Consider the following 14,798-nt stretch of genomic DNA (forward strand, 5'->3'; position numbering starts at 1 on the left):
CTCTTCCTTTTGAGGACTTTCAAAAAAATTGTATGAGAACTCCTGCCCTTCTGATCGTCTCCAATCTGCACAGTCAACTATTCTGCCGCACTTTGGGAATATGAGAATCCTCTTCAGATTATTCCCAGTACATGTTGAGCCTCAGGGACTGAAGCATAGCATCCCTATTGCACAAGGCGCTGCACTCATTCCCACACCTGTACGCCCATCTCTGTGTCCTGTCCTCGCCATCTGGGCCATCCATCAGGCCTTCGGAGCAGGTATAATCCAGGGGGGAGGATCTCTTTACAAGAGTCCCATTAGTTTACGAGCCGTCTGCTCCCTGGCGCCATCACTGTGTCCTTTAGATGTGTTCAGTAACTCTCCAACACCATTCAAGGTTTATAGGACAAGAGCTTAACTTTTTGATGTTAAAGGTGTCTACCGTAGTTTATTGACCTCCTCAACTTAATTTGATGCAAAAGTCCGTGAAGGTTAAACGTTGTAACATTTTTGGTCTCAGCACAATGCAGTATTTTATGGTATAAAATAACTTGGCACGCTTAGCATATGAACCTTTTAATGAAGCTGAGACAATAAGGCCTACTGAATGTCAAGTAATGGTTAATGGTCTCAACTTCTATAGCGCTTTTCCACCTACATTAGGCACTCAAAGCGCTTTACAGCAAGGATCCACTCACCCATTCATACTCTTATTCATACACCAATGTACGCAGACACTGGGGGCAATGTGGGTAAAGTGTCTTGCCTAAGGACACAACGACAGTGTACACTTTCAGGAGGTAGGAATCGAACCCCTGACCTTTCCGATCATGAGACGACCTGCTCTACCATCTGCGCAACTGTCGCAAGTGAAAGTTAAATCTGGTGACATTTCAGTGTAAAGCTAGAATAGTAATCTTGCTTCAGCTGCACTTTTTTTTTTGCCTTTGTCTGCGAGCTGCATTTGTGGTTTCTGTCCCACCTCCTGAAGGTGCACACTGTCGTCGTGTCCTTGGGCAAGACACTTAACCCACATTGCCCCCAGTGTCTGCGTACATTGGTGTATGAATGAGAGTATGGATGGGTGAGTGGATCCTTGCTTTAAAGTGCTTTGAGTGCCTAATGTAGGTGGAAAAGTGCTATATAAGTTGAGACCATTCTGTGCTCCACATTGTTTTACTGGATAATTGTGTATGTTTTTGCCGTGTTTTTGTGAGGTTCGGTGGATTTTGTTTTCTGCAAAGAGTCTATAATGTCCTGAAAGAAACAGCTTTGTAGAAGTGCACAAAACGCTAGGTTATGAGCTAAAGACATTTGAGACCTACAAATTTTTTCTTCTGAGACACTGAAGCGGCACCAAGAGCCCCCTGCACCTGCAGCACAGTGGAGGCGTCACAGGAAATAAAAAAGAGACAAGCAAGGAAGTATCCGGGCGAGACTCACAGCTAAGCCACACATGCCTTCTATCTTTACTAGCGTTCTGGCTAATGGATTTTCACTGAATAAAACAGATTGAAGATGGTGAAAGTCTGTTGTGGAGCAGAGGGAGCTGCGCAGGAGTAGGCAGAGCTGACCAGTACAGGACACCACCCTCTGAAACAGGGACAAACCCAGGAGGTGCTGCACCGTTTCAGAGGATCAGAGGAAACTGAAGGCAGCCAGCCAGGTTTCCTCCGGGAGTTACAGTTTTCCCGACCTCCTGGTCAAGTCGGACCACAATGGCAGCGGCTCAGGACAAACACCTGCACACTATTTCATAGTACGCTTGTCCAATGACAAATAAAGCCCTTACTTATTTACTTGATGTGAACCTTTTACCTATTACTTTAGCTGGAGATAACTTTTCCTATTATAGTCTTGTACCTGACATTGTGTTATGCATCATCTGGATATAAACACAATTTCCACTTGGCAGTAGGGTTGAGAAATTGATACCCAAATGATACAAAATATTTGTCAAGATGCTACTTGTTTGAGCCGGCACCGATACTTCTTGATTGATCGTCCTCTGCACCTCTTCTCCTCTAACACCACGAGGAGAAAACTCAAAGCTCAAGCTGAAAACTTCCCTCATTCCAGGGTATCTCTTTATATGCATTGTACCAACAGTTGCTCACTTGCTGACCTCTCACCGCTCAGCAAGAAGCTAGGGCATGGATGTTCTGCTGGATTTGGATTGGATCGCTCACCTCTGCTGAACACCGCTTTCAGGCATAGCGCATCACTCCGAGCATTAAACAGCCTAAATGTGAAAAGATGAATATGATAAAAAGCTCCAATTTATAGTGGAGTCGAAAGGCCGAGAAAAGAACTAACAAACTAATTTTTCGTTTCTCAAAGCAAATCAAGGAAATCTTATACACATTATAGCCTACAGTAGACTTTTTAATGACTATTGCAGTTTACTAGATTCATGCTTAGATATAAAAAATAAAAAAAAGACAAAATTACATCATTTTCAGTAAGGTTTGTTTTTATTACTACACTATCAAGATTAGTATTGCTTTTTTATGGTATTATTTTAAACCCAAGATGTTAAAGTTGCCTATGAGAAAGATACTCTATATTGATTTGGTCTGTGGGTGCAATTCTACTTCAACCTGTGCTGCTCCAGTGAAATTCTGGTGTAGCACGGCTCTGGTGGGTCTTGTCTTTTACCGGAGGCAGAAGCCGGTGCACAGTTCAGCCCCTGTATTTTGGCAGGTGTGTGGTAGCTAGTGGTGTTTTGCCCCACTGGTCGCGCTCCGAGTGGATGATACCTGAATAGTGCATGGCTTCAGCCCGCCAACCGTCTCCCTGCAGCCTCCCATCAGCTCTCAGCTCAGGCAGCACTGACTGACAGCTCTTCCTCTGCTCTTCACAATGAGCCGCACACACAGGCCACTCACTGACAGACAGGTGGGCCGGTGTGAACCCATAATGCACACTTCAAACACTGTGCACCCGCCCCTATTTCTTTTATTTTTTTACTTTCTACATTTTAGAACTGCCCCATGCTTCTTCTGTTTGACCCTTTAACCATAAAGAATACAAGTTATTTTGTGATACAGTCAATGTGTGTACGATACAACACATGGGTCACTTCTCCTACCTTGCCTCCAGTGTCTGTGTACAAATTGGTGTATGAATGAGACTGTGAATGTGAGTGTTTCCTTGACGTAAAGCCTGGTCAACCCAGTTCGGCGAGCTTTTCGACTGCTGAGACAAGGGCCAAACCGGTCTGACCAGGTTTACGTTTTGGGTCCGACCTCTGGCTGTGGCCAAAGCCATGACTATGGTGACGTGAACAGACTGCTGGCCTCTGATAGGAAGGGAGACGAGAGAGTGGACAGCCCTCACTATTAACATGCAGGTCACATGGATTTAATATTTCACGACATCATACTGCTGCTCGAAAAGGGGATTTTGCCGTTATTAGCATTTAGCCACTGTTAGCGCAACTTTAGCTGTTGTTAGCATATTATGCATGTTGCTTACCTTCACAGTTCGTATTTTAGCTGTTTCTTTTCTCTTTTATTTGCCTTGGCACCTCTGAATGATTCCATATCCCTCACCAAAAGGCAGCATTTGTCCACATTTATTCTCATCGCGGCTTACAGAAATGATGATCTGTGACTCATCTGTGGGGGCGCGGCCCACAACCACTGCGGTTGTGTCGTGTAGTAGAAACAAAAGCGTGTACTGGGTTGAGTCGATACGTGACAATGTGTGGAACAAACGACTTCAGAGTGCCTAAGTAGGTGGAAAAGTGCTATATGAATAGAGACCAATTTCAACTGTGGTGTTAAATAGTCACTAAATGTAATAATTGTGACTAGTTATTTTCCTTTTTTTAAGTACATACCAAAGACACAAAGACAGAAGTCCTTCGGTCATGCAAAAATTGCTTGAGTCAATATAATTTATGTTTATTTTGAATAAGTTTGGACTACCTTGAAATATGTTTGAAATGGTACAAGCATTTCATTAGAGAAATTTGAAAAAAGATAAAAAAATAAATAAATCTGACTGTAGAAATAAACTTGAACATATACTTTTTGCACCTTGTTTGAAGTGCATGAAGACTCTACTTCAGCCAATGAAGTGAATTTGTTGCAATAAAGTTGAAGAGAAGCTCCTCTGACCCAAATTGAAATCCCATCGAGTTTAGTGAGAATCTAGGCCATTGAGGTGAATAAGACACACTCTGCACACAGTAAGATGTGTTTTTGTGACATCGTCCAGTCTGTTTCTCCATGTCTACTTGAGTGAGTGCGCCGAGCCCGAGTTCACTTTTGTGCCAACCTTAAGTCCCAAAAGCCAAGAACATTTGGCTATATTGACATGTTTATTTTGTTGCGTGTTACTCTTTGAATGTTACAAGAGTCTTTGTACATGCATTACTCTGTGCCGGAGCAGCTGTTGTGTGTGTTCAAATCAGGGTACATGGTGTTCTAATCACCCCCTGTGGTCCCCTTGCTTAACTTCAGCCAAGACAAAGTGCACTCAGGCAAGTTCATGCATAATGGAATACAGTGGGCCGAAACGCCCGGGGGAGTCCATAGAGGCAGTTGCCCTTGAGTTGATGGTGTTACAGGTGTGTTTTTGAATGCCAGTGAGGAACACAACTTCCTCCAGGGTTAAGTTAGTCTCTGTAGGGCAGTCCCCAAAGTGTTGTGCCAGCCTGCATGATGAACAGCAAACTGCACTTATCTCAAAGAAAAAATTAGATAATGGCATTGTTTTTTTTGTGGTTCCTTGATCAATTCAATTTCTTGGTAAAACTGAGATTAGTTTGAGCATATTCCTTATTATTTGCCAAAATGCGTGGCTCGATTGTGTTAATTTTGTCTTTTAGTCAATTTTCCGTTTATTGTTTTTTTTATTTTTATAACAAACAAATTGGTAAGCAATCCGCTGTTCTTTTGCCTTGACATGGTATGATACAAGAGATTTCTAAACATGCATGTATTTTCAGGTATTCAGAATTTATTTCGAAAAGCTCCAAGTTGTTCTGCTTATCCATGAGCTCACTGTGATTATATTTCATACTTGGACATGCATGCATTGCATTTTTTTCATTTGTTTCAGTTCCCTGCGGAGGACAGTGTTCCCAAATGTTGGACCACATTCATCAAATCGCCGTTTTCTTCTGTTGCCATAAGTTATTTGTGTTGTCCGCTTTGGGTCGCTGCCATGTAGATGTTGCTCTTAGCAGGTGAGAGGAAACCTGCGCAGACAAATAGTCGCCATGTCCCTCCAAACAGAGACGGGCCGTTGAATTAGTTTGAATCCACCTTAACGCACGCTTTTGCCGTGAGTACACAGAAAACAATCTGTTTCTAGTTCCCTGGATGTTGTGGCTTTTTAAGGTAACTCTGGTGCTTTCTAAAGTAAGTTATTAACATTTTTTTACAGGCTGCATTTGGCTGAATGTTAGGGGGGGGCCGTGACACATATTCCACGAGACGAGACCAGATTTTGACATAATTTGTAATAATATATAAAAGTGAATATTGCCTTTTGCTGAACGAAATACAAATCGATTTAAAAGTGCAAACCGATGTATTATGTAAACACAAGACAATAGTGAGTTTAGCCAATCAGTGGTCAGATAGGGCTCTGCGTTCGTCCTTGTATTCTCCTGTTCATTCTTCCTGTTGTTGAGGACGGCCGCTCGCTGAGACATAAAACTACCTCCTTCAGAGTTGTGAAGCCGGCTGTCAGGCGACACGTCGATATGCATCCAATCCAACGTACTGCTGTTTTGTTGCTAGGTAAACTGCGCCTAAGTGCTTGACAGGAGAAACAAGCTTTTTGGAGCTTACAGTTAGGCCGTACCTGCCAACACAGAGTTACTCCAATGTGGATGAAACGACACAGTTTCATTCTTACTAGCATTATTACAATATGGTAAATGTGTTTAAAAAGTGTTAATCCAATCCCTAGAAAAGAGAACCACCCAGATAACATTTTATATTTTAAGTGAAATCACTGTTTTGAAGGACACAAGATTCTTTTCGAGGCAACCTTTACCCTTACCCTAAAAGTAATTCAATTATAGAATGAAACCAGGAACTTTTAAGTGTTTCCACTAAAATTTACTATTGTCCCCCTTAAACCAGCCCGATATAGTGCATTAGTGCCCTGACAGTCGTGCTGAGTGTCCATAAGTCATCCAGACTCACTTCGGGCGCGCTGTAATTTGGAGACCGCAGTGGCTCTACTTCAAGGCTGTGTTAGCGCTTTCCGTACATAATGAATGGGTCTTTTGGGCACATCATCTTGTCCTACTGGCTGCATGGTGCCAAATAAATATGTGCCCCTTGCCCTCCCTTGTGCTAATGAGAAAACCGAAAGCGTTTAATATGCATTCATTTTGTAACATATTATTGTTGTTAATATTTAGTTCTTCGTCATTGTAAGACCTAGTTTAGGGGTTTCCTTCATTATTAAAATCATGTTTTAACATAAAAAGTATTTGGTGGTGCGATGTCTTGGAAAGTTAAAGAATCACTGAGCTCGTTAGTACTTGACGAAATACGGATTCAGCGTATTTTAGGTGTCACTGCGGCATTGGAATGTAAAGAGTATTATCTAACTTGTCCCCTTCATTACTCCTCCTCTCTTTACCCCCTATGGTGAGATTAATGCCAGGTGAGACAAGTGTAACATAGTTTAATTAAGCCAGAGCACACAAGATTCATGGACTCATTTCTTTGTCTGACAGTGCAAATGAAGGTTCAAAGGGTGCAAGGTAAGAGCCACCCTTGACGAGGTCTAATGAATGAAGCTGTAGATAACGATTTCACCCTTAAAGAAAAAAAGATTTGCACATAGCAGCACCCTGGCCGTCTTTCTCCACGTGTGTAATGAGAGGAAGACTTCAGCAAAGGTTTAATGGGGTTTTAACATCTCATATGAATGAGCACATTTACAGCGAGCGACAGCCAAGAGAAAAAGGTGTGAAAATATTGCAAAGGTAATTGGGGTTCTGGGTATGTTTGTGACCATGTGGAAGGAGTTATGTGCAGAAACATTATACGAACACAAAGTATCTCAGTCATTAGTTATGCTCCTTAGCAGAGGCAAAAACGTACACTGTTGCTTAACTGCTCTACAATGATGTGCCAGTAAATTACGACCACAAGACAGAGGCAACAAAGTTTGTTCTATTGGGAGCAGGGGTGATTTGAAATGCACATTAAACAAGTAGAACTAAGTGGGACTTTGATTAAGCCGACCCGTTTTAGGTCAATATAGTATTTTCTAATCAACAAAATGCAAAATCAAATAGCAAGACTAGGCCCTTCTGGGAGAGGTTGTGGTCTCGCCTTGATGTATTACGAGAGCCTAAAGGTGCCAACACTACCAAATAGAAGTGGCAGCGAGATACGTTTGGTTAGGTGTGAACGTACCTTATAGATTTCGCTAATAACAGTGAGCGAACGGGGGCTGGGGGAAGTATTCAGCATTTCACATCATGTGTCTTTGAAGCCTGCCCTACACGTGTCCTCATGCCTTCATGCACCGCAACTCGTCCATTCTTTCCTCCCTCTGTCCACATTTTTATCCAAGTCGATGCGTCTCAGCTCCAATGTGAACGTGTATCATGTTGGAACCATTGCAGCACTGAAAGGCTGTTTTGTTGCAAAAAATTGCAAAGCGAAACCACGTGGCGACCCACAGTGATATCGCAAAGAGCCATGACGGCCACATGGTCAGAGATCGAGCAGTGCTGCGTTTGGACTATAATTATGGATTTTTTTGTCAATCCGTCAAAATGATGTGGACATCCTAAAAAATGTTCCGTTAAAGCTTAAAAAAAAATTCTGTCAATGACGGAGAAGTTTTGGTTAATGCAACCTATGTTACAGACAGAAAATCTGAAATACATCCTCATGATACCAATGACACATTACATATGACAGAAGAAGTTAGAATGTTGCGATAATTACTATATCGACTTATTGTTCAATAAAAAACAGATAAATGATATTTTTGGGCTCGATATTTATCGTCTTTTCACTGAAGCAAATTGAGTTTCAATATAATTCATGCTTATTGCAGCTTGTGTGGTATTTTAGGATATGATGATGCACTTTTAGAACAAAGGTTTACTGTCATTTTTATGCCTGAGAGTTGACAGTATCTAGTATCGTTATTGTCAATAATCATGTTTATCGCAATACTTTCCTGCCTCAATAAACTTCAATAAACTTCAAATTTGACAGGCCTGCGTAACACACATGTTAATAAATTATTATCTATAATCTCTTAAACAAACTGTTATATCTAAAATATGGTGATCAATCCGTTAGAGTCAAATTTTAGTGTTTCTTTTCAGCAACACAAAACCAAGGGCTTCACAGAAAAAAATTGAAAGGTATAAACACAACAGACAATGCAATTACAAAATGCATTAAAATCATGAATTTGCAGGAGCTGGGATTTGAACCCATGACCATCTGATCACCAGGCGACTCGTTCTACAAACTGTGCCACCTCATCAAGTCTCTCTTAAGCTGCGAAAATGAATATGAGTATGCGTCAATATGTACATTACAAAGCAGGTCTAGATCTGAGCTCAGATTCCTCTCTTGTGATCTTTTGTCTTAATTTTGCAATACTTTTTCCTCCAAAGAAAGAATAAATCTGCTCCCAAACAAAAGCTTTATTTTGTTACTTCTATTCTTTTTTGCCATGTCTTGGAGAGATCTTTTATTTTCTTTTTTTTCTAAATCTATGTTTTTAAATGCTGTTGCACATCCTTGGGGTAATCGAAACTTCCTCTTCTCCAGTGCCTTGGCCATCTGCTAACCAACTGAGCCATGCCGTGCACTAGATCACTGTATTGAATTTCTTTATAATTAAATTCAGAAGGGACAAGGGTGAGGGGGAAATATTAAGTGGAAGATGCACAAGAGCTGGTACAAATAAATAGCCTCTGCTTTCAGTTGAAGAAGCCCCATTGCATTTCAGTCAATGTGGCCAAAGGGACTTGGCTCGTGATAGTTCAACTGATTGAAGCTTCCTTTTCTGTTATGTTATCTTTGACCAGCGAGCAAAACTGATGTGGCTTGCTCCTTGCTTTTAAAAAAAATATTATTAATTTCTGACACAGGGATATTACTTTTCAGGTCACATTCGAGAAGCTTTAATCTGAAACAGCAGGTCAATGCCAAGGAAATGAGATTCTGCACACCTTTATTATTACTTTATTATAGTGTAGTTATTTGAGAGTGAATAAAAATAGTATAAAATACAACACTAGAAAACCAAGACGAAGCTTTTCTCTTGAACACTCTCCTTCTGTTGATGTGGTCGGCTTGCATTATGCCATTTTCTTTCTCAGTTTAGGCCCAAAGGGAATAGCTTTCAACCAATTTAAAAGTTCAATTTGGACCTCTCGATCCAACTTCACATTATAGCTGGTGCTTCCCTTTGGCCATGAGAGAATTTATTAATAATCTAAAGCTCTCTCCCTTCAGATACTTTGACAGTACTTTGCTCATAGAACTAGAGTTTAGATCAGGGCCCAAAAATCCATATTATTTTCATTTTTTATCTTTAATTTAAAGTATTAGGACATGGTCAGTGTGCGCTCTGAGCAGTGCACTCAACAGGCAGCTGGTGGTCACATTCAGCTGCACCAGTACAGGCTATGCGGAAAAGGTTACAATACAAGCACAAGCAGAAAGCAACACTGCAAACACACTGCTGCACCACAGGCAGGGTGAGAGGTGTGTCTGGTGTTGGACTGGTTACGCGCCCGACACACGAACATGCAACCACACTGGCAAGTGTCCCGCCTCTTTGTGGACTCATTGACAATAGGCTATTCAATGCACTAACAGGAACCAAACTAGTAATTTAGCCCAGTGAGTCAAACACTCTCCTGAGAGAAAGAGCATATAGCGATGGTCCCGGTGCTGGCCTCAGGCATAAGATCTAAACTCTACATAGAACTGAATGATGGATGAATGTCCTTGAATGAGGATAATGATGCATCAAAGTTTGATTGAAGAACCCAACTCATTACCTTTTTGGAGTAATTAGCTTTTATTTTTTGTTGCTGTTGTGTTTGTTGTTGTTATTATTCCTCCTCCACTCTCAAACTCTCTGTCCCACCGGCCAAACTCATCACCATGGGGCACAGAGCATTCAGCCGCTCTGCTCCCCAGCTCTGGAACTCTCTCCCCTCTGACCTCCGTACCATAGACTCTCTGCCACTCTTCAAATCCAAACTCAAAACTCACCTGACAGTCCTACACCACCTAGCTATGCGCTCACCTTCTCAATCGTTTGTCAATCTCTGTTTTATTTTGCTGCTCTTGTTTTTAATGTGTCCATTGTACAGTGTCCTTGGGTGTTCTGAAAGGCGCTTTTAAATAAAATGTATTATTATTATTATTATTATTATTATCTCTTAATGTTTTGTCTCCTTTTTCTTGTCTTGCAGAAGAGCTACGGAAACTGAGTTGGTCTGGAATCCCTAGACAAGTCCGACCAATAACATGGAAGTTATTATCAGTAAGTTTTACATATACATATACTCAAACAGCTAGCTTATGTGCTAAAGACATTTGAGAGCTACAAATTTCTTCTTCTGAAACACTGAAGAGGCACCAAGAGCCCCCTACACCTGCAGCACTGTGGAGGCGTCACAAGAGGCGCTACAGGAAACAAAAAAGGGACAAAGGAGAAGGTATCCGGGCAAGACTCACAGCTAAGCCACACATGCCTTCTTCTCCCTATATTGTTCTGGCCAATGGACGTTCACTGGTGCAGAACACCACGCTCTGAAACGGGAACAAACACAGGGAGCGCTGCACCGAGGAGCACTCAAGGCAGCCAGCCAAGTTTCCTCCGGGTACTACGCTTTTCCTTACCTCCAAAAACATGCATGCAGCAGGTTGGCTCACTGTGGTGGCGCGGCTCAGTCGCAGCGGCTCAGGACTAACACCTGAACACAATTTTGTTGTACTGTTGAACAATGACAAATAAAGCACTTACTTACGTACTAAATAAACATGGCATCGTGGCCATACCGCCTTTGCTCTGCTCGATCCTGTCAGACCTTGGAAGCTAAGCAGGGAAGGGCCTGGTCGATACTTGGATGGGAGACCGTTTGGTAACACCAGGAAGCCTAGTGAATGTAGTGAGTGAGTGAGTGGTTGGTGGTGGTCGGAGGGGCCGATGGCGCAGAATCTGTCAGTCTACCCCTGGGCAGCTGTGGCTACAATAATAGCTTAACACCACCAAGTATGGATAGAATGAATAATGCCATGTAATGCGTCTTTGAGTAATCTAATGCACTAACACTTACGGAAGAGGGGGAGCAGCTATGAGTTGTCTGTATTTGATCATTGTTTGTCTTTTGTATTAAATCCTCGAAATATCCTAAACCAAGCTAAATCACACTCGCAATGCCTCTGGCTCTTTTGCATGACTTTAATAGACGTATGCTTTTTATCGTGGTTTTAAATTCATCTAAGTGGGTTTGTAATTGGGAAAATGCTGTTGTTTATGATGATACATTGACAAAGGAATAATCCTCCTTAGAGAACCGCATCCTCCTCTGTCCTCAATTACACCGCAATTACTTAATACAAATAGAAAAGACTCTTTGGCCTCATATCCTTTCTTTAAATGAAACAAAGTGATAATACACTTTATAAACAATAAACACCGCATACTTTTTTTACACAAACCATCACTGTCTCTTTTCCCCCATATTTGATTTATGAAGACTTGTAGTGTCGTCGTTTTTTGCTTCTTCAATGGGGAGAATTAATTAGGAGACACCAATAATTTATTCATGAAACGCGCAATGTGTTTACTCATTAAGCTTTTGTTGTTGCGTACAGCCGAGAGAAGAACGGCTTTTTGAACGGCGTGACTGTCCCATTAATTACAGCACTGTAGCTAATGCGGTGCAGGAAAAAAAAAAAACGCCATTAAAGGTGTGCTGGCATTTTGTTGAGAGGTTATCAGCTGGACACTTTAAATCCGCTTTCTACTTTATGGTGCTAACAGGCACTTACAACTGGCTGAAATTGAAAACATTTTAGTCTGAGGGCATTTTCGTCAATCAGATAAACCATTTGTAAATTTGAAAACGATGTCTGAACTGTGAATCAAGCATAAAGCAACATTAAACCTGTCTGTGTCCAATCCTTCCCACTGGAACTCGGTGTCAGACTCTTTCTACAAATGCTAAGCTTAACCCTTTTGATAATAGGTCACTGATAAAGTACTTAAGTAATTAATGTAAATTTGTGCGCATACTTGTCCCAGATCAGAATTTTTATTGCTACATGCTCATGATTTATTCCGGTCGGAAACTGGTCAAGCATTTTCTTCTTAATAAAAGTGAAAAAAAAAAAAGAAAAAGAGAAAAGAGAATTCTTTTTGGACATCCAGAAACTTTTGTGGATGTGAAATTTTACACCTTAAAGGATTTTTGGGGCCCTACGCATTATTCGACTGGACAGCACAGGGTGTAAGCCGGGAGAAGATTTGGCAAATTGTTGCAGATGGAACTCGAAGACACAAGTGTAGCAGCATCACCCACTAACTCGGCTCTCTGCTGCTCATGCATAAGAAATTTGAGTTACTGCAACGTTTCTACATATGTTGCGCCGATATTCAGTAGAGTAGAAGGGAAATCAAGCCAAATAAAACGGCATACGTTTATTTTAATTTTGGACACTTCTATTTGCAATTTCTCATTAGCAGCTGCTGAAGTCTAACCTAACTCAGACCATTTAAGCCGCATGTGTCAAACACAAGGCCACAAGGAGATGATTTAATGTGGGCCTTTGTAGAGCATGAATTTCATATGTCAAAAAAAAATCAGTCCCTAGCCCATTACGGATTTATGGATTTTAAAGAAATAGCCAGAATGCTCACTCCAGCCACTGGAGGAGTTAAACTAAAAAAGGAAATAAATCCACACGTGTCCAGCAGAGGGCACTGACATAATAAGAGATCAGGATATAAACAACACATTATAGCCATGTGGTAAATGGTCAGTCTGCCCCAGAGTGGCTGTGGCTACAGTAGTAACTTACCGCCACAATATATGTGGCCCACGACCATCTGTGAGGGCTAAATTTTGGCCCACGACCCAAACAAGTTAGACACCCCTGATTTAAGCTGTCACATGTATTGCTGTACCATTAAGTTGCGTTGTTTTTCTTTTTTACAATGAAGAATTCCCTTTAGGTTTTGTAAAATAATGCTCTATTATTTTGCAAAACCTAGAGAATTCTAATCCCAATGATCTCCTTCTTCTCCTTGTGAATGTCAGACCAGTGCTACCACGTAGATTACTTACTTCATCTTTATACCTGCTGGATAGGTTCAGTCCAAGGTAAAATCCTTTTGTCGGATTAAAGATACAAGAGTGTCACTGTCGGTGTCATATCGTCAGAGATGCCTTGCACACTTATGCCTCCTGTCTTTGGTGCTTGATCCATAGAGAAACAGGAGGAATCTCCCATATACCCCCCCACCAAACACCCACACACACACAAAATCTCTCGCAGTATTCCATAAACTTGGCAGAGGCACCTAATAAAACTTCACTCCGGTGATGTCCCTTGTGCCCTTCTGCTGCTCACCCGCCTGCACCAACTTATTTGATTTCTTTCTCCCCTCCAGCAGGCATGCTTCTGCTGTCTCTTGTCTTTTTACCTGACAAAGACCACAAGAAAACTTTTCCCTTTGCGGTCAGAGCTCAGTAAAGCTTTCCCAACAGGCCTTTAATGATCTACAAGCAAAAATCATATCTGTCTCCTGTGGTATTAGCTTTTGCGAAAATAAGGGCATTAAGTTTCACTCTAGTCATCCTTATTATCTTTATTGCAAGGTTGGACGGTTGTCTTGGCTGCAGTGTGGTTTAGGCTTTCTGAAAATCTATTCAGTTCCGTGTTGGGAAAATAATAGAGCTGCAAGGATTTCTTTATTCTCTGTGGATGGCTGCTTTGTCTCTTTTGATATGTGACCAAACATTGCCTCTAGCATCCGAACAATTCCGAATAATAAAACCATTTGTTTAAAGAGCACTTGCTGTCCAGGCCTTGAGGAGAGAGGAAGAAATTAAATGACTTTTCTGCTTTGTAAGAGAGTGTTGGCCTGTGGCAATATGTACATTCGCTAATGAAGTGTGGCTGTTAAATGTAAAGTGCGAAAACTAACTGGGTGTAGAAATATCGATAAGCTTAAGGATAAAATGAGACGCACAGTGATTAATTTAGAAAGTGTCTGATTGAAACCCGTAGCCTACACAAGGACACGTCATTAAAAGGCCTCAGGAAGGGGTACTACTGTCAGTTGACGTGGCTCAAACTGGATAAAATTGGAGAAATAACATAATATTTGCAAATGGTATCAGTGAACCGAAGTAGAGTCGATTGGTTTCTCCAGATACTCATTTGGTTTGTCGTGCTGGTCTTCGTTTGTGATTTTTGTTTTATTTACCTCTTTGATGTCACAATTGACTCTGTGCATAAGTTCAAATCAGAACAACGTCGCCCAAGAAGTGACTTCCTGCTTCGATCCAGCACGCCAAAATAAAAGCACACAGCTCGACTCATTGATTAGTTCTGCAGGTACTTGCAACATTACAAGAATTTAATGAAATACACACATTTGAAGTGTTTTGTCTGTTAATAGTTAGGCAGAAAGAAAGGTGAACTAATGAATAATGAATAAGATGGTGCTTTTATTTTGGTGTGCTGTATCGAAACAGGAGGTCACTTCTTGGGCGGCGTTGTTATGATGTGAAGTAGTTATGCACAGATTCAGTTGTCAGCTCCCTACAAATGACT

The 14,798-nt window shown here is 41.3% G+C and overlaps 1 protein-coding gene across 2 annotated transcripts in view; it reads left to right on the forward strand.

The window, feature by feature from the left end:
* tbc1d22a (TBC1 domain family, member 22a) overlaps nucleotides 1–14,798 on the forward strand; it is a 142,893-nt gene that overhangs the window by 20,395 nt on the left and 107,700 nt on the right. For both annotated transcript variants that reach the window (XM_079582775.1, XM_079582774.1), the window contains exon 6: nucleotides 10,424–10,494. In XM_079582775.1, the coding sequence (XP_079438901.1) occupies nucleotides 10,424–10,494 (71 nt within the window). The remainder of the gene's footprint in view (nucleotides 1–10,423; nucleotides 10,495–14,798) is intronic.

This window comes from Gobius niger (genome assembly GCF_951799975.1).
Source record: "Gobius niger genome assembly, chromosome: 2".
NCBI lineage: Eukaryota > Metazoa > Chordata > Actinopteri > Gobiiformes > Gobiidae > Gobius > Gobius niger.